The sequence below is a fragment of the Mastigoproctus giganteus genome, chromosome 1 (genome assembly GCF_048544385.1).
Source record: "Mastigoproctus giganteus isolate SK-2022 chromosome 1, ASM4854438v1, whole genome shotgun sequence".
Taxonomy (NCBI): domain Eukaryota; kingdom Metazoa; phylum Arthropoda; class Arachnida; order Uropygi; family Thelyphonidae; genus Mastigoproctus; species Mastigoproctus giganteus.
Window position 1 is genome coordinate 178,472,174 of NC_143575.1, and position 25,550 is coordinate 178,497,723.

At 33.7% G+C, this 25,550-nt stretch overlaps 1 protein-coding gene across 1 annotated transcript in view; it reads right to left on the bottom strand.

Moving 5' to 3' along the window:
- Positions 1-8,832: 8,832 nt before the first annotated feature.
- LOC150091328 (uncharacterized) overlaps positions 8,833-25,550 on the bottom strand; it is a 693,262-nt gene continuing 676,544 nt past the window's right edge. Inside the window, exon 33 of the mRNA XM_090375165.1 lies at positions 8,833-9,532. Coding sequence (XP_090231291.1) covers positions 9,357-9,532 — 176 coding nt within the window. The 3' untranslated portion in view covers positions 8,833-9,356. The remainder of the gene's footprint in view (positions 9,533-25,550) is intronic.

Below are 25,550 nucleotides of genomic sequence, written 5' to 3' on the forward strand. Positions count from 1 at the left end.
GGTTCTGATGCAGATACAAACAAAGCGGCAGAAAATATGCTAGCAACACACTACTCCAACATCAGTAAATTATCCTTCAATAGGGAAGACAAGAAATTGAATAGAAGAGTTAGAAGACTTCTGACAGAGGCAAGAGGATACAAAAATGATGATACCTTTACTCAGGCTATAACTTGCCAAGAGCTTAAGACAGCGATCAGGAACATTGATGCAAGAAAATCTCCAGGCAGTGATCTAATTTTTGGGGAGATGGTCAAGCGCTTTGGAGAAACCGCTACAAAATGCTTACTGGAAATAATAAACATAACTTGGCAAAAGGGAAAACTCCCCAAGGCATGGAAAACCTCAATCATTGTCCCCTTACTTAAGCCGGGGAAATCGTCCACCGAGTGTAAACATTACAGACCCATTGCACTCACTAGTATTCTCTGCAAAATCACGGAACGTATAATACATTCTAGAATTATGAATGAACTCATAAAAATGAAAATATTAAATTTCTACCAAACAGCTTACAAGAAACAACATGCCACAGAAGATCAACTCTTTTATCTATGTCAGTCAATCATAGACGGCTTGCAAGAAAACCCTTCAAAAAAGACTATTGCTGTCTTCCTCGACATGACATCGGCCTTTGACACAGTCTGGAGAAAGAAATTAATTGAAATAGCATACAAACATGGTATAAAGGGTAACGCCCTAATATGGATTGCAGACTTTCTAAGAGACAGAAAGATCAGAGTAAGATATAATGGGGCCTACTCCAGGGACAGAAGAACATGGCAGGGAGTCCCGCAAGGCTCTGTTCTCAGTCCCCTGCTCTTCCTGCTATACACTAATAACGTCCATCAACATATAGACGAAGACACCAAGATTGCATGCTATGCAGATGACATAGCAATATGGCATACCAGCAGAGACATGGCAAAATCAGAAATATCCATAAACAGATCACTAAAAGGAATTGTGGACTGGGCAAGAGAACTGAAATTACAGATAAATCCCCATAAAACTAACCACACAGTTTTTACCACAGACAGAAGCCGCAGAAAGAACTTTAACCCAGCTATCGCTATAGACGGCATGCCCACTTCAAAAATGGATAACCCAAAATATCTGGGTATAACCCTAGACACAGAACTACGTTTCACCAAACACATTGAAAACAGCTCCAACAGAGCACTGAAGAAGTTAAACATCCTAAAAAGCTTATGTGGTACGAACTGGAGAGCAAATCCGAAAACACTTAAAACAACTTATACCTCACTTATCAGGGCTAATTTGGAATATGCAGCACCAATATGGGCACATGCTTCTGAGTCTGCACTTGGAAAACTGGACAGGATCCAAGCAAGAGCAGCCAAAATAATCATCGGGGCTGTTTCGTCTACAAACAACACCAAAGCAGAGCGGGAATGCGGCCTTCAGACACTCAATCAAAGAAGATATCACACAATTAAATTCACTAATAAGGCTAACAGCAGAGACATTGATCATATCTCCCGTAGGACCTTTATAAATTGGAACTGCAGGTCAAGACTCAAAAGGTCATCCACCATGAAATACGATAAGGAAATCAGAGAAAGTCTTGATCTTGAACTCACAAAATATGACATACTTCAAGAGCCTACCTTACCATCTTGCATCCCCCAAAATACCACAATAAATTTGGATCTCGTGGAACACTGTACAAAAAAAGAAATCGAGACCATTGTCAAAGCTATAGGAATCAAAACAATTGAGACTTATTCGAGGCGTGACTTAGTACAGATGTATACCGATGGATCCTCTGACGAGACTATCCTCAAGGGCGGAGCAGGCATACACACCACCCTGACAAATACTACAAAAATGCAACAAAGCATAGGTGCAGGCAGCATCGCCTCTAACTTTACATGTGAGCTAAGGGCAATCCTTGAGGCCCTAAATAGTTATATTTCACTAAGAGACATAGACAGAGCCAGAGGGCTTGTAATCTTCTGCGACTCAAGAGCGGCCCTGCTGGCAATAAAACATGGATGCACAGGACTCGCACAGGACATTCACCGACACTTGGAGACAGTTCATCAATTGGGAAAGAGCTGCACACTACAGTGGATGCCTGCGCATGTGGGTATAGAAGGAAATGAGGCGGCCGATAAACTGGCAAAAGAGGCAAGAAACTTAAATCACAACACCTCAAAAACCATAACTCTAGATGATGCTAATGCCATCGCCAGACACAGACTCAGACAGAAACATATAGAAACTGATCACCAAATCTGCGAGATTAATGCAAATACGAACATCACTAAGACCATTGCCAGACTGAGAACTCGACACATGGCAGGTATGAAAATTAGTGCGGATGGTACCAGAACTTATAAACTTTGCAGAAACTGCCCGAGAGAACAGCTTACTCCGGAACACATCTTCAGCTGTCCTGCAATTCAGGCGACTTTGCAAAGCATGGACGAATCCCCTTTTCAGGGAGAACTTTACAACGAAAAGATCATGGACTTAGCTAAAGCAGTGATATCAGCGCATGGTTCAATTTGACTTCAAATGGACACGACACCAACCAACCAACCAAGTACTCTGAGTTCTTCAAATAATGCTAAAGGATCAATATCCAACTCATTACGATCATTGTCTTTCCTGAAAATTACAGTCTATAGATGTTCAAGCCTAATGTCAACAAATATCTTCTTTCATCTTCCACCCTATGCACGGTACTAAGTACTATACTACAGGTTCTAATACCTCTTGTGTTTGGGGTTTTCATATAAAAAAAAAGTCACTTAATTTATTACGTAAATCTTTGCAAAGATTTAAGAAATAATTATATTACCATTTTTTTAAATTCAGAAATATAAAATATTTTAAATATTTCTACATGTTCTTTCATATTTCTAAACCTTTCAGTTAACGAGAAAATTAATGTCTCAATAATTTGAAAGAAAAAATTAATTTTGAAATTTTGTTGCAGATCCTGAATAGCTTTCTCTTACGTTCATAATCAAAATGATGTCTTTTCAATCTTTTCCTTACAGTACTTACTTCTGGAAATGAAGTGGCAATGCCAGTGATAGCAGCCAAATCGAGAATTTTTTGGAATGCTTCCTCTGTTATATTTTCTTAAAAATATTCTGTGATTTCCCACTGGTAGGGGTGCAAGGCAAGGATGTTCCATGTTCCCGTACTGTTTGATTTATACGCAGAAGCACTGATGAATGAGTTCAAAGAAGAGCAGAAAGGAGATGTAAAAGTAGGAAGGGGGAAGATAAAGACAATAAGATTTGCAGATGACTAGATTGCTAATAATGAAGAATTACAGAGCTCCTTGGATATCTTGAACAGCACAATAAAGGAGTGAAATATGAAGATTAACAGCCATAAAACCAATGTAATGTTAATTTAAAAGTGGCCAGGAAGAAGGATGAATATAACATTAGATGGAATAATATTGGAACAGGTCAAAAGAGACGGATACTTGGGAAGCATAATGACAGACATTGGGAAAAGTCTGGAAGAAATAAAAACAAGAATTACAATGGAAAAGAAGCATTTAGTAATATAAAAGAACTATTGAGAAGAAATTTCAAGGAGGAATTAAGAAAGCAAATGATGAAAACATTAATATAAACTGTTTACTATACTCAGGGATCACATCTGGTCAGTATGGGCTTGGCACACCCAGGGTCGTGAGCTGGATATTATCATTCTTCTCTTTCTTGGTGATTCTCTCTCTCTCTCAGGGTAACTCGGAAATTTTTTTTAGCCGATGCAGCATAAGCCTCAGGCTTCCTTGTACTATATGGCTAATAATAATAATAATGGCTCTGAGACATGGGCACTGGGAAATAGGAGATTAGATGTCTAGAAGCTTTTGAGATGTGGGTGTGGAAGAGAATGGAAAGGGTGAAATGGGTGGACAGAGTGAGAATGAGATTTTGCGGAAAGTAGAAGAGAGGATGTTTGTAAAGAATTAAGGAGACAAAATAACTTTATAGGACATGTAGTATTGAGAAGAGAAAACATGCTGAGAAAAGGGATTGAGGGGTAGATGTGTGGAAAGAGAACTGTTGGGAGAAGGAGAATTGGAATGATGGATTAGACGGTAAAAGGAAATTATGCAGGAATTAAAAGTATAGCAAAAGATAGAGAAGCACAGCGTGAATGAAGCTCTGAATCTGCCCGAGGGCAAAGAACTTTAAGAAAAAGATTTTATAACTGCAAAATATAAATATGAAACACAGATCTGGATAAGGAAATTAATATGCCTGCAATTTCGTGTACTGTATCTATTTCAAATGAATTATTTACCTGTTATGTTGAATACTGGTAAACGATGGAAGTCACGCTGATCATATGATTGTATAAAACCGATCGGATGACCAGCGCGACTTCTGGGTATGGGACAAGTGGTTGGATAGGTTTTAAGAGTAGCACTAAGTTGCAGAATAGTAATCCCTTTGGCTCTTAATTCGTGCTTAGCAGCAGCACTAATTGACTCAATAGATGTGAACAACGTGTTCCCAGTAAAGTCTCTTGTAATCAGTTGTTTTATGGAAATTTTCTTCATTCTATTGAAACTATTATAAAAGTAATTAATTACCCAGGAGAATTTAAAAAAATTGCTAAATATCAAATTTCTCTATAAAGAAGCTTGTTAAATAGAGGTCTGACTTGTATATGTCAAAAATTTTTTTGCCACCTGTAAGCGACACTTACCTCAAAATTCAAAAGCATAAATTCAAATTGAGGAAAGATAGTTATAGAATAGATGTGCGGAAATTTGATTGCTGGAATAAACTTCCATCTGTCGTTGTGGAAGTAGATAGCTTAAATAAATTCAAAACATAACTAGACAAACTTTTGGAGTAAATGGTTGGATGAAAGGGAACGCTTTTTTTTGGGGAGGTGGGGTGATGCTGTATAAGCTTGCTTTCTTGCATCATATGTCTCTACTAATGCTAATGCTAAATAGTAAATTAGGCAGTCAATTTATTTTTGCTTTGTTCATTCTTTTTTAGGTGTGTTCACATATGCACAAAGCACATATTGTCTTCACCACGTTTATCCGTACACATGTAACAACACCTCCCAGTGGACCAATTTTCATGAAATTTTATATTTTGGTCTTTTAGAAAAATTTGTAAAGCAATCTCAAATTTTGTTAAAATTGGAATAACAAAAATTCAGCATTTTTTTTGGTAAAATTTAAAGTTATCTCTGAACATAAATGGAAATATATTTCTGTTGTTTGGGCATTGCTTGATAAGAAAAAATCAAGAATGATACCAAATTTTTAGGGAATGTTCTGATATTTCTGTGAAATATCAGAACATTTTCACCGAAGGTTTTAGGATCAATTCTAATTTAACAGCCCCCACCTCCTACCTATAGAAATTGATATCAGTCTCGATGTCCGAGCATTAGAAGGCAAAGTAGGATCACCACCAGATTTTTGACATGTTTTACTGGTCTCAGGGTTCAACAAAAGGTCCAATTCCATAGCCTCCCTCCAAAAAACAAATGGGGAACAGCAATTCTAATCCTGATTATGTCAGGATTAGAACTACTGTTCCAATTTCATCAGTTCCAATGTGATTAATTTGGAACAGCAGTTCCAATATTTTTCAAAATTTCATTTTTTTTTAGTATATTCTTCTAGACCTTTTTACCAAATATCATATCAATAAGTTAACACATCCCCCCCCCCCTTCCCAATTATGCTACACAAATCTCATCACATGTTTGCCCATAATGTCATGATATCACATGGTGAGGTTTTGGAAAGTGCTTCTTGAATATAGCATAAAAGACTTTAGGTACATTATATGATAATCAAATGCACCTGAAATGTAATGAAATGCATAAATTACCTAATTTGTTATTTCTTATTTTATTTTCTTTATTTTATTAATCAATTTATTTATTTATATTTCATGGCAGATGTTACATGAGCTTTGTTCCTTGCACTGTTCTGCCATTTTAATACCAGTATTAATTGTCCCTTATTAAAGTGTGTAATTTTTAGATAATGTTTTATATTAATTTTGAGAAGCTTTAAAAATTAAGAATTATTTAAAAATTATTTGTTTTTTGTAATAAATGTTTAAATTAAAATTTAAACAATTTAGGGAAAGGATTCGATGACTTAAAAGGGGCGGAAGCAATTGTAAAAATATTAAAAATTAATGCTTAATTAATGATTCAGGGAAAAAGCCACAGATCGCAAGAAAATTTACAGACATAAGTTAGTGAAAATGCATCATGTTTATATGCAACAAATTAACCAATTTATTGCAGTGGCATCATTTCTTATATCTCATATTGTGAATGCCTTCACAATGAGTTGCAAAGACATTCACAATATGAGATGTAATGAAACAATTGACTATATTAAATTTCGTTAATTTGCTGCATACAGATGCATTTGCACTAAATTAATGCTTAGTAAATCTAATTTTTGTGGATATCATATACAGTGGAAGCCACTTACTGTGATCACTTCAGACTCAGCTAAAGTGATAACTACAACCGATTGATAACACTAACCAGTGGAACAAGAATGCAGCTATTGAGCATTGTTTACTATTGCAGACTGGAAATGTGTACAAAAAAAAGGTGAAGTGGTGAGGAAGAAAAGAGGAAAAACAAGCAATATAAAATATTTAATGTGACTGTCCACTATTTCATTGAAAAAGTCATCAATAAAAACAAAACTGTCAATGTTTCTGGAAATCCATACAAATCATTAAAAACAAATAAAGAAAATATTAAAATCAAGAATTAGAAAAGGGTTAATGCTCTACTGTAAAAACAGCCAGATTGGTAGGGGTGGAGATACAGTACTTTCTTTCATGTACTTTCTGTATGAAGCAAAATCAATTACTAACTACATAATGTGTCAGAATTCAAACAAATTGGGATGTTTCATAATCACTTCCACTGCACATGTGTAAACTGCAATAAGGCAAAAAAGGTGATAACATAAACTGAAGCCCGATTTACAATAAATGTTTTTTCTATGTATTTATATAAATCCAATTGGGACTTCAATTAAAATTGATAAATTATCTGTAATTACAATAAGCAGCATATTATTAAACAGTGTGCACTGTACTTCAATTATACTTTACATTATTTTAAGCAAAGTGTTAATTACTATTTCAACTACAATTAGGTTAAATAAGGATGATAGGCCTGAAATGATCCAAAGATTTTTTGTTATGAGAATTACATTTTTTTTTTTTTTTTTTGGTAGTTGTTGGCGCATCGGCTTCTGTGGCCATAATGCACCTCCCAAGGTTTTTGCAGTGCTTTGATCCAAGCCCGAGGCGGGATTCGAACCCGCGACCTTTGGGTTGCCAGGCAGGCACTTTACCCACCTGGCTAGCCCAGTCGGCAGAATTACATTGGTGTGATCATTAAAATAAACTGAAATATGCCAATTCTATCTGGAAATTATTCAGTGGGCTTGAAAGCCCATTTTTACGTTCATTCCAGTTGTGGTCCCAGCTAATTGCACATTATTTTCACCATAAGGGGGAAATCTAGCCCCCCATGGTAAAAATAATGTGCAATTTTTACCGGTGCTTGATAATTCCCCAAACATTGCTTTGGCCCACCTCTTCCCTTTATAAAATCAATTGCCACTGGAATCACTTGCCTTAGATATAGATATGGAAGTAAATATTTTGAACAAACTATATTTTGATGCATCTAAAACAATGTCACAAAATGGCTCAACATTAAGGAGAAGATCACATGAGTCTTTTCCAACACTGAAAAAAAACTATTTATGAATATTTGCTTTTAAGTAAATTTGTTAATAATAATGAAGTGATGTCATCATTACAAATAGCCACTGGTATGTTAGTTTTTTTTTATATAATTTTAGAGGTCACATGCTTTAAGTGAGAAACAATCTGAATATGCACATAAAATTAACAAAAAAAGGCCAAAGAAATAAACAGGTTTTACACTTTTATTCTTAAAATTTTTTAATATTCATGACCAGATCATCCTAAAATAATAGGTGTCTGATGAAATTTTTGTTCTTCTTTCCTTTATTATTATTTATTTAGTTATTTATTTTTTAATAATTTAAGATGAAATAAAACCACTTAGTATAGCAAAAATACATTGAATATATTTTTGGCAAAATATGTTTTTATAAATAATACCAGGAAGAGAATTAAAAAATTTTCACTATTATCTTGTATGAAGTAAGAACAGAATTTTTTCTATTTCTGTTGCATTTTTTTTTTATAAAGGAAATCAATGAATTGTTTTTATAAAGGAAGTATCTTTTTAGAGACTAAATACTTTTAAAAGCATGGAAAAAAAAGATAATTACATAAAGATTAATAACAAAGTCTCTAAGGTAATAATGAACTAAAGGACTCTGGTATGACATGCATCCAGTATATAATATGGCTTTTAAAGGCAATAAGCAGAAAATCATATAACTGATAAGCATTTTATTGCCAATTTGTATTATCATGTCTCTTCACCAAAACTTGATAAACAAATATGTATCTCAATTAAAGTGATACAACTTCAACATTTAACATGGAGTCAATTTATATTACCCACATTGAACAACGGAGATGAAGGCAAAAATTGCAAAGATTCTGCTTATTTATTTAAATGCAACTAAAGTTTACTTTACACAGTAAGCTTCAGTTGTCTTCGATAATTTTAAGAGCTAATCTATAAAAATAAATTGAATAAATTAAAATGAAATGAATAAAAAGGCTCTAAATGTACTTTGTTTTCTATGCGAATTATTATTATTTTTTAAGTGAAAAAGGTTTATTAGTTCTCTTCCAAACTAATTTTTGATTGCAATAAATTTTTCAATGAAACAAGTTAAAAATACCTGTCATAGAACCAATGCTGTTTAATTTTAGTCTTTAAAATGGAATTCATTAAATCATTTATAAAGACAATAAGCATATGTATTTCAAATAAGAATGAAAACTGGATAGATAAAATCTGAGTACGTGAAAATAGGAATGATGGTATTTAACGACTTTTATATACAGATGCCATTCATACAATGAATTATTTTGGGCTCAATTGCATATGGTATACTAATTTTAATGTCAGCTCTTAACTTTTAAACTTTGCATATTGTTTTCTCATCTTAATTTACAATACGGCTTCTATGAAGTTTTTATCAAATGAGGAATGCAGAGAGATATCCAAATTAATTTATGGATTCCATAATCCAGAATGAATCAGGCAGGGAGATGAAGAAAAGAGAAGTAGTTGCCCTTTGTAAAAATCTTGTTCAACAATTCACATTCAAGAAAGGTCCCATATGTATAGAAAAGTTATTTGTTTATCATTATTATCAATTGTCACCCTTGCTTATCTTTTTCTAACATTGGCTGAAAACAGAATATTAGAAAAAGAGTATACTGGAAAAATGCTGCTGACATTGCTATCATGGCAAACATGAATAAGTTTAATTCTGGAACTCTATATCGATTCTTCTTTAACCAGGATAACATATCTGCTTTGTCCATCATGTTACCTGTAAGACAAAAATAAAAAAAATAATAAAATAAAATTAAAAAAAAAAAAGCAGTGTTTACTACTAATTACATTTGATAAATAAATACAGTATATACTAAATATTCTAAAAGCAAACAAATCAAAATTTTATTACTGATAAAAGAGACCTCATAACAATATAAAATATACCACTCATCCCTCTATTAAGTGTCAAAACTTTTGTCATGCTTCTCGTATATTCATTACTTATATCACACATTTTTTTAAAAATATATTTTTTGTTGTCTGATTCAAGAAGTTTGGAATTTTTTTTCTCTTAAAAAGAAATTTTTTAAACACACACATTTTATAAAGACCAGGTGATTCAAAAACAGAAAGTGTTTCCAAAGTAAGCACAGCAAATTCTGGAACATATTCTAGGGTGCAAAATAAGAACCTAACTTCTGGAAGAACACAGATCTGTGATCTGTCAGATGGCTGGATGGAACAAACTCTAGTGTTAAAAGTAAAAAAAAAGTCAACTATGTATCTGAAAAGTTATATTTTTATACAGGGAGCTTAGAATATTAAAATAATAAAAATAACAAGATAATAAAAAAAATAAGAATAAGCAGTTATACACTTCGTAAGCTGCTTATTGCTTATTCTTTTTTATTTTTTACCACTCAAATTCCATTACCATTTTTTTATATTCAAATTGTTACAGCTCCACAATTGCTCAAATCTGGATGTTTTTCATGTACATCTGTTCTGTAGCTATTCTTTTTCAATTTAAATTTATGTTCCTTTATGCTGTGTGGTGTGCATGTGTATGCGTGTGCACGTGTGCATGTGTGTGTGTCATCTGGAAAGATTACACACAAGGTCTTTCCTGGTAATAATATATATATCCTTTTGTGCCCTCATTAATCTTTTGCTGTTCTCTGTAGCTGTTCCAACAGATCCACGTCCTTCCTAAAATGAGGCATCCTAACTACTGCCTTGTACAATGGGATATATTTTGCCCTGTTGGCAAAATTCTTGTATATCATTAAAAAAGTCCCATGATATGTCCTGGCAGTCTGTCTGCACTGCTCCAAGAACTTCATATTTCTAATATTTTAATAAACATATACTTCCCTGAGTGTGGTACTGTAGTTGGTACGTTAATCTGGATTAATGCTCCCCATATGAAGTACCTTGCATTTGTTTATATTAAAATTCAGTTTCCACTTCTCAGCCCACCTAATTAATTTGTCCAGATCTTGTTGAAGTAGCATACAACACAGGATCCACCTCTACAGCCTTCGTATCATTTGCACACAGAGATTAAGTGTGATATTCCTTCATCCATGTCATTAATAAATACAGAAAACAGCAATGGGCCCAGCACTGTGGGATTTCGCTAATAACATTAGTCCATGAAGAGCAGTGTCCATTAATAACTACTCTCTGCCTTTTCCCTCTCAACAACCCTTTATCCATAGCAGTAACTTGCCTGAATCCAACACTGCTGCAATTTGTATAGCAGCCTTCAGGGCTGGGAAATTCCATACTGCAATAATTAAAGACAAACACCAGCCAAGGAATTAAAAATTTTACTATAAAAATAAAATATAATGAAATACTGTGATACACTATCGGAAGACTAAAATATTACAATAAATTACGATAAAATGTTAAAAATATACCGAAGCAATAAAATTATCTAAAATAAACTGGATTAAAAGCGATAAAACCTGAAGCTTTCGGAGACTGCTGTCTCCTTCTTCACATTTTTTAACGTTTTATCGTAGTTTATTTTATCGTAATTTATTGTAATATTTTAGTCTTCCGATAGTGTATCACAGTATTTCATTATATTTTATTTCTGTATATTTTATTTTTATAGTAAAATTTTTAATTCCTTGGCTGGTGTTTGTCTTTAATTATTGCAGTATGGAATTTCCCAGCCCCATAGGCCCGTTTAAAGATATAGTAAATAATTATGGCCATTTGATGCTTCGACACATCTGTGAAGAAGGAGACAGCAGTCTCCGAAACTTCAGGTTTTATCGCTTTTAATTCAGTTTATTTTAGATAATTTTATTGCTTCGATATATTTTTAACGTTTTATCGTAGTTCATTTTATCGTAATTTATTGTAATATTTTAGTCTTCCGATAGTTTATCACAGTATTTCATTATATTTTATTTCTGTATATTTTATTTTTATAGTAAAATTTTTAATTCCTTGGCTGGTGTTTGTCTTTAATTATTGCAGTAGTCAAGGGTATATGGTGTCTCTCGGCCACATTGACTGATGGCAACCCCCCCCCCTCCCAATGATGCAAAGATTTTAATTTTAAAATGAGTAATTTTACCAATTTGCACTATGGTTTAGGGGTGTTGGTGCCCCTAGGCCAGTGGCTACTTGGCCTTACCCTAGCAGTCTTTTATGCATAACAGAAAAGACTGCTGAAATCTAAGTACAGCATTTTGTTCAATGGCAAATTCATTCAGAAGACCACTATTATCATTACAGAAACACATTCCACCTTCCATAACAAAATATTATGTAAAACATTTATGACATTTTCAATATACTGTAATTTTAGTTCCTGCTTGGAGTAACTTCTACTGTTGTAACCTACACCCAAAGAGGGTGTAGGTTACAATCTTGCTCTTTAGATAAATTTAAATCACAAACTAATCATTAACTCATTTTTGCTTAATTAAGTGAATAGTCCAGCAACATCTGTAACAGAAAATCCTTGCTTCATCACTGCCTCCTTAATCCCATGATTTATGGATATCATGGGGAATCTGGAATCGGCAGGTCTTCATTACATGGAACTAGCCTTACTGCATATGATATGACAAGATATTTGATGCTGTACTTGCTTTTTCTGGACATTCTTGATATTTCTGTAACTAGTATACCTTTTGCGTGGTTGCTATATAATAGGAACAGCAATAGACACACTTTCAATTTTCCCAGTTAGCCACATCCTCAGATTTGTAGTGCAGATAATATAGCACTTTTGTGAAGACTAAGTTTTATCCTGATTACTGAACTTACAATAAAAATAGAATGAATATGCTTGTTCAGTAATACTATATATTTTCTTCCTCTGAGTTTCGTTACAAACCATCCATGTCCATAACAGAAATTTCCAGGTGATTCAGACACTTCCCTTGCTTCTGTTTAAACATTTTAACAATATGCTAAGCAAAACACAGAAGAAACAATATGCAATAGATATGCAGAGAAACTGTATACTTTATGCTAGGGATCGGCAAACTATGGCCCGCGGGTTAATATTGGTTTTTACATGAAAAAAATTAAAAATAAATCAAATTACGTGCTGCAATAGTTGAGTTGAGAATAATGACCGCACGTGGCAATACTGGCGTCGCATATTCGCATTCTGTCGTCTACCGTAGAACAAGTGTTGCCAGCATTTCTCTCAGTTTTGCTTTAGCGGTGCACGTGGTATTGTCTGTCACGGCGCTCTGCGATCTTTTTTTTCCCTTTTATTTATTACTCACCGTTTCCATGTCACCCTCAAGACCAAATATGAAGAGAAAAGTGGACTTCAAATGTCGTGCTTTTAAAGCTGAATGGAGTGTGAATTATTTTGTCATAGAAATAAATGACAAAGTATCATGTTTATTATGTAATGACACAATAGCTGTGCGAAAAGAGTACAATATACGTCGTCATTACCAAAGTAAGCAAATGGCACAATATTCAAAACTCACAGAAAATCAATGGAAGCTAAAATTGGAAAGTTTAAAATGTAATGCATCATCACAATGCAATTTATTCGTTAAAATAAAAAATGATAATGAAGCAGTAACTAAATAGTTACTGCTAAATAGTTACTGCTTATGAATAGCTCATTTATTAGCCAGGAAAGGGAAACCATTTACCGATGGTGAATTAATTAAATCATGTTTGCTTGTGGCAGCCGAAGAAATGTATCCAGAGAAAATGGATTTGTTTTGATCTATCAGTCTTTCGGCGGGAACAACTGTTAGAAGAGTTGAGGACATCGGGAGCCACATCAAAAGTCAATTAAAAGACAAGGCAAAAAATTTCAAGTGGTTTTTGTTGGCTCTTGATGAGTCTACAGACATTACTGATACTGCCGAATTGTTGCTATTTATTCGAGGAGTCAATACTGAGTTTGAGGTTACTGAAGAATTAGCTTCTATGAATAGTCTGATGGAACAACTACAGGCGAAGATATCTTCAAGGAAGTCGAGAAAACGCTAACACAGTACAATTTGCAATGGAATCAGTTAAAATGTGTCACAACTGATGGTGGTAAAAATATGTGTGGAACGGGGAAAGGATTAGTTGGACAAATTTTTAAGGCTTGTGAAGAAGCTAAATCTTCAAAACCTCTGGTAATTCATTGTATTATTCACCAGCAGGCTCTTTGTGGGAAATACCTCAATTTGTCATGTGTTATTGAACCAGTTGTGTCAGCGGTTAACTTTATTCGCTCTCGTGGGCTTAACCATCGTCAGTTTCGTGATTTTTTATTAGAGATTGAAGCCGAATATCCTGATTTGCCCTACCATACAGCAGTTCGATGGCTCAGCAATGGAAAAGTTTTATTGAGATTTTTTGAACTCAGAGAAGCAATGAAAATTTTCTAAATGAGAAAAATTGCCCACATTCATTATCTAACAATGAATGGCTATGGAAATTAGCATTTGCTACAGACATCGTCGGATACCTTAACGAATTTAACTTAAAATTACAGGGGAAAACAGTGCTCATATGTGAAACGTATTCTATCGTAAAGTCATATCGTCAAAAATTTGCATTGTTTGAAACACAAATCACATTAACCAAGTTTGACCATTTTCCATGCTATAAAAAATTTCAAATAGCGAAATCTCCATTCTCAAAGAAATTTGCGTCGGATATATTTTCTGAACTTAAACTACAGCAAAAGTCTCAGGCTTCCTTGCACCACATGGCTAATAATAATAACACTTTCTTTGATCAATTGGTGGTAATAATAATAATAATAATAATAATATCATCGTGTCAACCACCAGTATGGTGCCAAAGACTCTACATAACAGCCTAGCAGCAACAGGGCTCTCAGAGAACACTTACAAGGAACTCTAGAAAGTTGCAATCCTGAACACCTGTAGGATAGTCAGAGAATTCCTCGACCAACAGTAACACCAGACATAACAACCACCCTGTGTACTTGATAGCAATACCCATCACAAGGTGGAACCCCCCCCAGTCAGGGAGAAACAATATCAGTATAATAATACCATATAGCATAAAAGATTCTAGACAGTCTACGTTACGAAATAAAATAAGGCTTTCTTATTCAATATTCAGATATTTCTCACAAATTCAGTCTTGGATCTTTATTCAACTCAAGATAAAAATGAAAAATATGAATAAATAAATTAAATAAGAGATAGTACTTTCAAAAATAATCTGACACAATCCATAAACATGTTCCATGAGTCAAATTGTAGTTAGAGTTGATCAAGTTCTAGAATTGAATTTGTTTAATATATTTGAACATTAAATAAGAATGCTTACTTTATTTTGTAACTTATAATCTTTTACAGTAGGTGGCATTTTAGTTGAACATATGCAAAGATTTATTTTTATCTTCTGTTGACAGTAAATAACAGTATGTAATTTTGTATGATTTATTTATCCAGTGGGTTGCTAATGGTGCCAGTAGTACCAGTTGCCAGTATAAACTGTATTTTTCTTCTTCTTCTTCTGCCATAGTTCTTTTTCTTTTGTTTTTTTTTTTTATCCACCAATCTTGATGCTTTTCCATATTATATGATTTTCAGTAGTGTCTTTCCTCCTGTTAGTTCTTTTTTGAATATATCTACAATGTTCTTTTAGTTTATATTCATTTATTATTATTTTTATTATATATACAGTTCATCCAACTATAATATGCCACCTTTGTCCACATTATGTGCATGAAACTCGCACAGGCCATGTCTCACTAATATCATTTCACTTAATAGTTGTCAGTGAGCACATGTTGCATTTTTTGATTTCATATATATTTTACATGTAAAAATTTATATACTGTTCCAATATACATATATGTTAGGTTTGAAATTAGTTTAATGACAAAAGTAATAAAAGAGAGAAATAGAAAAGAAAATAGAGGAGAAAAAAAAATTATAAAATAAAAAAAATATATTAAGGAAAGAGATATTGTTGTATAACGAATAACCTCAGTGTTACTGATCACGGATAAATCACCAAAATTGAAAGGAAAAAAAGACAATATTCAGCCTGTTTCAAACATAAATGCACTAAGTAACTTGGAATAAATTAAAGTATGAAGGAAGTTGAGGTTAAGGGAATTAAAGCAAAATATAAAAGGGGGGGGGGGAGAAACAATGCAGAAGGAATATAGTTTATAATTGACCCTACAGAGAACACAGATGTAACAGGAAGGAAAGCAACTCACTGCCACAAGAAAGCGCACGAAACTGATTTCAAAACTGAAACAAGAACTGAAAACTACATAAAAAAAGCACTAGCAACATCTAGTTGGCAGAAAAAAAAAAGTAGGAATTAAAATTGTGATACTTACAGCTCAGCATAGAAAAGAATTATATATTGCAATCAAAGCAGTGGGGAAGGATGTTAAAAATTTTGTGAAGGTAAAAAAAGTTAATACAGGAGGAAAATAGCATCTTGCTACACATTCATAAAACTAATGGCTTGTGAGAAATAAGACAAAATTCAAGAAAAGTAAAAAGAAAATGTAGCAAAATAGTGATGATCAGGTAGTCTGGGGTTGTGCCCATTCCTACAGTAAGGACCCTGAACTGAGTTCTGAGCACATGAATCAAGAATTAATGAATTAATAAAAATATGAATTAATAAGTACAGAGAACAATAAGTAAATAACCATACATACCAAAAGGAATGAAAATAAAGATAAAAACTATACGAAAGGTAAGTGAATAAAATAATGCAGATAAAAGTTAAAACGTAATAATGAATAATGAAAATGTGAATAAACACACAAACAAAAAAAAAAAAAAGGGTGCATACAGTGGAAAGAAAAACATCACTCATAGCCATTGATCATGCAATGCATGAAATTTACAAAATGTACACACCTAAATGATGAGAAAAAGCATCATGAAATAAACCAAAACTGACAAAATTGAGAGAGATTTCCTACTAAATCTCTAAATTTCTATAATTGTTTCTCAATTATAGAAATTTAGAGATTTAATAGGAAATCTTCTGTAGATGAATATTATCTTGAAAAATTAAATTAAAATTTTCAAATGTTAGAAATGGCAACATTGAAATCATTCCAATATTGCCATTTCTAACATTAAAAAAATTTACCTTAAACTCATCGGCAACTATATTGCCTTGTCCTATCTGAGGTATCACACTTTCATAAAGCCCTTTATTATTAATTACAAGAAATTATTTCCATATCATATTGATTTATAGTAGATTTCCTACTAGATCTCTATAATCGTTTGTCTTGTTATTCCAACTTCTCAATTTTAGAAAAGCTTTTGGTTTTTTTTTCATTTGTACATTTTATAAATTTCATGCATTGTATGATGAATGATCATGACTGTTGTTTTACTATATGATGTATGTACCTTTTTTTTGTGTGTGTGTGTTTACTCACTTATTACTTGTTTGCTTTTACGCACATTATTTTATTCACTTACCTTTCAATTGGTTTTTATCTTTATTTTCACTCATTTTGGTATGTGTTTATCCACTTATTTTTTCACTTTTATCCACATTACTTTATTCACTTACCTTTGAGTTGTTTCCATTAAATTTTTGATTCATTTGCTCAGAAATCAGTCCAAGGTCCTTACTACAGGAATGGGATTCACAACCCTGGACTACCCAAGCATCAATATTTTCTATACTTTCTTCTTATTTTAACTTTTCTTGTACCTTCTTATTTCTCATGATCCATTAGTTTTAAGAATGTGTAGCGAGATGCTATTTTCCTCCTATATTAACTTTTTTTTTTTTGTCTTCACAAAGTTTTTAGCATCTTTCTCCACTACTTTGATCACTATATATACTTCCTTTCTATGCTCATTTGTAATAACTATCTCAAATTTATTTATTTATTTTATTATTATTTTTTTTTTGCGATGATAGATGTTGCTAGCTAGTGCTTTTTTTATATATATAGCTTTCATTTTTTATTTCGGTGTCAAATTCAGTCTGGCATGCTTTCTTGCGGCAATAAGTTCACTTTCCTTCCTATTATATGTGTTCTCTGTAGGGTCAAATTATAAACTACATTCTTGCTATACTGTTCCCCTCCCCACATTTGGCTTTAATTCCTCAAATACCTCAACTTCCTTTATAACTTAATTTATTCCAAATTACTTAGTACACATAGTTTTAACCCCAATCTCTTATGGCATGTATTTTATGTTCGAAACAGACAGACTCCGTCATTTTTTCTTGAAATTTTGGCGATCAGTAAGACCAAGGATGTGTTATGCAACAGTATCTCTTTCTTTAGTATATTATTATTTTATTATTATGTATTCTCTTTTCTATTTCTCTCCTACTTTTATTACTTTTGCCATTAAAATAATTTTACACTTTCCTTATGATTTTTATATACCTCTTCAATATCTAATTATTATTATTATTTTTTTTTTCGTTTCTAAACTAACTTTACAACTAATACTTAGCATTAGTTGAGGCATATGATGCAAGAAAGAAAGCTTATACAGTATCACCCAAAAAAAAAAAAAAATTTCCCATTACACTCATCCAGTCATTCCAAATGTTTGTCTAGTTCAGCCATAAATTTATTAAAGTTATCAACTTCCACAACAACAGATGGAAGTCTGTTCTGGCAATCAATTACCTGCTGGCTATAGGCAAACTTCTGCACATCTATTCTACAACTGTCTTTACTCAATTTGAATCTATGTCCCCTCAGGTTTGTAATCGGAGCAAGCGGAAGAATCCCAGGAAGAAAGCGGAAGAATTGAGCGTGCCCAAAACATCCAAAGCCTTATCTCCCCAATCAGATCACCTTGCAGGTGCCTAGTCTCCAGATACTGCAACTTGCAGAACTTAAGCCTTTCTTGATAAGAGCACCCCTTTGTTCCTCTAACCAATTTTGTTGCCTTTCTTTGTACTCATTCTAGCAACTCTACATCCTTCCTAAAATGAAGCCTCCAGACCTGTATGTAGTACTCAAGGTGTGGCTTGACCATTGCCTTATACAAATAAATAATCACCTCCTTGTCTCTGCTAGCAAAATTCCTATATATCATTGACAAGACTCCATGACCTGCTCTGGCAGCCCATCTACACTGCTCAGAGAACTTCATATCTGACTGCATAATTACTCCCAGGTCTTTTTCATTCTCCACTTCCCTGAGTGTAGTACCACACAGTTGGTACATTTCTCTTGGGTTACTGCTACCCACATGCAGTACTTCTCATTTGTAAATGTTAAACTTCAGTTGCCACTTCTCAGCCCATGTGCCTAACTTTTCTAGATCCTGTTGCAGTAGCATACTGTCTTTACTGTCATTAACAACCCTGCCAACCTTTGTATCGTCTGCAAACTTAAGACATTAACCCTGATATACTTCATCCCTGATGAAGTATATCAGGGTAAACTAATTAACCCTGATTAACTTCATCAATGTCATTGATAAATACACAAAACAACAATGGGCCCAGCATCGAACCTTGGGGGACTCCACTAATAATATTAGTCCACGAAGAGCAGTGTCCATTTATTACCACTCTCTTGTCATCTCCCACTCAACCATCTCTTTATCCATTGTAGCAACTTGTCCTTAATGCCATACTTCTCCAATTTGTAAGGCAGTCTTCCATGTGCAACAGTATCAAAAACTTTCCTGAAATCCAAATATTTGATATCAAAATTATTTTTTGCATCCAGTTCCTTGTGACCACATCGTAGTATCCAATCAAATTGATCAGAAAAGACCCTTGACAAACCCATGCTGTGTCTGAATTATTGCTGCAGTCTTGTTTAGATGACCCTGCAATGCTTCTTTAACCATTGACTCCATTATTTTCCCCAGAACAGAAGTTAAACTAACAGGTCTATAATTATTTGTGTCACCCTTTGAAACCCCCCTTTGTGAATTGGTGATATATTTGGACATCTCCAGTCCATGGGGATCTTTGCAAATCTAACGATGCTGTCATAATTATGGCTAAGGGTTTGCTTACTTAACATGGTCATTGGGCTTTCTCTAGTTATCAGTAGCCCTAGTCTATTAACATTATCTCTCTTTTTTCCCTTTTATTTATATTTTTTATATACAAAATAAAAGATATAAAAATATATACAAAATATTTATATTATTTGGTATTTTTACTAATTGGGATTTTTCTAAATTATTAAAAGCATAATCCTTCTGTAACACTTAATCTCGATTTACCCCCCCCACACACACTTCCTGTTTGTTTGTTGCCGGGTTATGTAATGGTTTAATTTCAATTTCCCACTACTTGGCTGGCCAAGTAACTGGCATATTCTTCATTTATATTCAAATTATAAAGATGTTGAGGACATATGGTAAGGAGCTGGGTATATTCTGGCTGTGTGTATGCTATAACTAAAACTTTCATTACTTCATACAATATGTCCACCTCACCTTTCTTACTATTGAATATATCACGAATAGTCAAACTAACAGAAGAAACTTATCTTGAAAAGATCTAAATCTTCCTAACACTTCCGCATTCATTTTACAAATAAACATGGTCCTAGTTCCAACCACAACAATGTCCATTTCCAATTACAGTCTGTCAAGCCCGACTTGTAGTTTAAGGGAAGATATTCTTATTATATTAAGCTGTATAGTGATTGTGATGGTGAATGCAAAATGGCAATTTTGTGCAAGAGAATGTAGTGTTGTGTTCCAAAATCAGCCTTCCCTAAATATATGTCATAAAAAAAGTGTGTATGGCAGTTTACATGTGGTGTGTGTGTGCATGTGTTGTTATAACAGGTCCCTCCAACTTTTTCTGACAAAACCCCAATTATCAGTTGATTCAACCACTGCTCATCTCAGTTGTCCTGATTATTTGGTATGATTCCTTTTGCTTCAAAGGTAATATTGTGCATAAATTCACTCTAATACTCCCTGACAGAGACTTAGTAATCTCTTCTTTTTGATCTTCTCTGGCTTAAAATCTCTCTACCCCCATTCTGTCAAATTCATCTGTTACCTTTATAATTCTCCTAACTTCACTAATCACTTTTAACTCTCTGACTGTCTTTCTTTGAATCTTAACTTTCTCCAGTCCGACTTTCATTACAGTGAGGTAAGTTTCCTTAGTTATTTTAATTTCACAACTCCAGGTGGCTTCTGTTTTCTAGTCACATGTACCCAGCTGGTCATGATGCTGAAACTTTTGCCATTATTAATGAAATCACACATATTGTTCATTTACCAACCAAAATACCAGATAGTCCTAACCACACAGCTAACACTCCTGATCTTTTTCTCACCAACAACCCTTCTAAGTACATGGTCGAGGTGAGTGGTCCTCTAGGCACCTCAGATCACAACTTGTTGATAGTCTCTTCTCTAATGGTGCCTTTCTCTCATGGCCATTCTCACCTTGTGTTGTTTGCAAAATGGGATGATCTGCAAGATCTCTTTTCCTTCGTTTGATTGCTAGTTTAAATTTTCTGATGTCAATGTTTGTTCAGATCATGTTAGTGAAATTATTCTTGTAGAGATGAAATCCTTTATTCTACACTCTAAAATTAAAATTTCATTCTTTATCTAAAATTCGGTTTCCAATAAATGTGCTGAGGCTATTCATGATAAGAATGTTACATATTGCAATTGGCTTGCATACACATTTTTAGGTTTATTTTCTGTGTACATCAAAGCTCACAACAATTGTAAAGTAGTTATTAATCAGTGCAAACTAGATTTAACAAACTAAGAGTAGAAAACTTGCTTCTTGTCCAAACAGTAGTTGAGCATTCTGGGCTCTTTCCAAAGCTATTATTTGAAACTTTTGCTCATCTCTACTCCCACTCTCCTTTAACATTTGATGGTTGTATTGCCACAGCTAAGAAAGTGTTAGGTCCTGACATTATTTTTCTGCTTGTTCTCAAAACTTGTGCTCCTGAGCTTACTGTTTCTTTGTCACCATTTTACACTTTCTTCATTCCACTGGTGTTTTTCCTTCTGCTTGGAAATTTGCTCATATCCAGTCAGTTCCAAAACACGGGACAAATCCCTCCCATCCAATTATCATCCCATTGCCCTTATTTCTACTCTTTCTAAAATAATGGAGAAATCCATTAGCCACCAACTCCTATACTATCTAGAAACCTTCCATCTGATCAATGATCACCAATATGGATTCTGTCAGTGTTGAACCAGTGGTGATATACTGGCTTATCTGGACTCCATGTTTCCCAGATATGGAAAATTCAATGGAAAAGTTTGGTGAAACTCAAACAGTTGCTCTTGACATTCCAAAGGCTTTTGATTGTGATAAGTTTCCATCTTATGGTTTACCTACTTTTTTTTTTTAAATTGGGTATACAGTTTTCTCTCTGCCCACTCACTGATGATGGACCTCTCTGTCTTCTAACCTCTCTACTAATGCTGATGCTTCACAAGGTTCAGTTTTTCCTTCTGCTCTGCTCTTCTCCTCTTGTGTATTAATTATCTTCTTCCACTCACTGGAAATCCTATTCATAGTTTTTCTGATTAATTTTTGCTATCATTAGCAAAACTATGAATAGTATTGTCCTTGCCCTGTACAAACAGCTTCAATTGCTCAAATATCCACTAGCAATTCCTTAAATGATAGTGGATATTCAAGATTTCCATGTAATTCTCCAGTGGGGAAAAGATAACTTAGTTAATTACAATCCTTCTAAAACTCAACCTTGTCTTATATCTTACAAAGAGGATTCTTTTGCACCTATGCTTACCTTTGATAATGCTCAGGTTTTTAGACAAGATCATATATCTCTGCTGGGGATTACTCTGACTTATAATCTCTTTTGGCATAAGCACACACCACAAATATTGCTTCCTCTATCTAAAAAACTAGGTTTTCTCTCTTGCTCTTGATGTTACTTTTCTTCTAAATAGTTACTTGCCCTGTAGCAATCTCAAATCCACTCTACCATGGAATATTGTTACCACATCTGGTCAGGTATTCCCTTAACTTTTCTCAGCCATCTGGACTCTATTCAAAAGAGGGCAGTTAGGTTAATTAATAACCCATTTCTTATATAATCTCTCTGTCTCATGGACATTCTGTTTGTGCTGTATGCCTTTTCTATAGATACTTCCATGAGAACTGTTCTTCTGAACTGGCTTCTATAATTCCTCCTGTAGCTTCCAAACCTGTATCACAATCGCCTTTTTCTGTCCAATTTCAAACTCACAGAACCAATTTTTCTTCTTCCTCATTTATTCCTTCAACTTCCGTTTTGAAGAACAACCTCCCTTTTTACATATTTCCTGAAAATTACAATCTACAGAAATTCAAGTACGTCAACAAGAATCTTCATTCATCTTCCCAATCTTCAGCCCACACACACACCAGGTTCTAATACCTTTTGTAGTTGGGGTTTTCATTCTTCAGCTCATACATATTAATGTTTTGAAGAAAATGGTTTCCGACATGGATTTGGAAATGAAAAGAAACTGCATGTTCAAAAGAAAATTGGATGTTCTGATGGGCAAATACAGATTTATTTTAAAAGTTGTAAAAAAAAAAGAAGCATGATGGCAACTGACCTTACAGTCATTCTTAAAAAAAAGTCAGGTCAGTACAACACAATATTTCCCCCTTTCATAAGTGAAAGATCAGCTGTCAAAAACAAAACAGTATTTCTGAACTATATTTTATTTTGATATATTTTTTAAAATAACTTGAGTTTTAGTATGTGATTTATTTACCAATATATCATAATATATAATGATAAAAGTAAGTTTTTGGAAATACAATAACTATTCACAGATTATACCTTTCATGGTACCTATCCTTTGTAGCAAGCATTTCTACTATGTTTTTTTTTTTTTTCCAGAATGTATGTCCTGCATTATAGCTGGGTGAGCTGTGTGTGTACATATATATATTTGTTTTGTTTATTTAATTGCTTTATAGTTAATGGAAGTGAGGTTTATAGGCAACATACGGGTATAGCCATGGGTGCGTGTAGTTCATGTATTGTGGCCAACCTATATTTGCACCACTTTGAAAGTAAATTTAACAAAAATGCTATACTTTATAGATATATTGACGATCTTATAACAATCAATGAGCCAAGTTTTCTGCAGGAAATGGCAACTTTTTATTCTTCGGATCTGCAGCTTGAATGTACTAATAATGATAGTTTTATTACTGCCACATTTTTAGATATTGGCATTAAAATTAATGCTGGGAATGTTGATACTATAGTGTAACGACAAACATAGTGACTTTAAATTTGAAACTATAAATCTCACGTGCTGGCATTCGAACATATCACGTAGAATTCATAGTAATGTAATTAAATCACAAGGATTGAGAATAATAAGAATATGCAGTAGTCAAATTAATATCATAGCATCACTAACCGATTTTATCAACAAGCTATGTAAAAATGGCTTTCCTCATAAATTTATATTTAGATATCTATGTAGAGCTATTTTTATTGCAATAAAATTATGGCATGTTAATATGCCCACAAGATATTGTTAGGAATTTGGGGTAACACTGAAGTGATGTCTTAGGTGGAACTTATGTATATAAGTATATACTAGATACTTCTCATGGAACAGTTGATCCGTGTCTTATGCTCTGGAAAAGTTGTACTCATGGTTGTTCTACAAGAAGGAACAATTTTTTTTTCTCTCTCGCCAGAGGTTGCGAGACTTTTTTTTACTCATATCGCTTCTAATTGGTGGATGCTATCTCCATAATCGTATGAGCCTAAAGAGGGAGCTTTGAACTTTATTTTGTTTCTCACTGTAGCTTGGGTCAGTCCAAGTTTTTGGTAGCTACAAAGGTATTGGTAAAAATCTTTGCCTTTTTTGTATTATTGTTAGCTCCAACATATTGGTAAAATTTTTGCCTTTTTGCATTTTTTCTAGAAGATTGTCTTGTGGTACTTAATGCTAGCTATTACAATGGCGTCCACTTATGCATCTAAGTCACTTAATCTTAGTTGTAATAGCACAAAATTCTTCACACAACAAATTACCTGGAACCCTACTAAGGGATGGGGATTTACACCCCCGGTAAAATATTCTGTAGTATTCTGCTATCTTTACCTATTCTTTTATCTACATTCTTTCTAACTCTAATTTCTTCTGCCTCGAAATCTATTAGAGTAATTCGAGGGAAGTTGAGGCACTACCACCATTGCTTTTGCCTGTTCCGTTTGCCTATTTCTTTGGTTTATGCCCTTTGCCTTTTGCCCGCCCATTTAGCTACGGTAACAGAAACGTTCATGTAAATATGGTAAGAGTAAAGCTATCTGTAGGGCTAGCAGTTATATTTTTCCAGGCAGCCGTTTTTAAAAAATTTTATCGTTTAAGTCATATTCGGCAAGTTTAGCATATTAAGCTATTGGTAACTTTAACTTGTCTTAAATCATAGCTTAACTTAGCTTAAAAAATTTAAAATTTAAATAATTCAAAATTGACTTTTCAGCTTTTTTATATACTATATTTGGTATATATTAATAAGGTGTGACTGGCATGTAACTCGCAGAAACAGATGGCTCATGTTGTTACTGATAGCATATATTGAGAGGTGCTAGCTCAAGTTGACGTACCTTTCAATGTAGGCCTTGTGCAGTAACAGCATCATGATACTCTTGATTTGTTATTATGTTAACTTTAAATTAAGTATGACTTCGCTAGTTATGGTGGATATTTGGTTTCCTTTTTAGGCCATGGTTGCGTACTAATATTAGGCTATATAGTTAAAAATATGCCAACCGGGCTAGCCGGGTGGGTAAAGTGCCTGCCTGGCAACCTAAACTTCGCGGGTTTGAATCCCGCCTCGGGCTT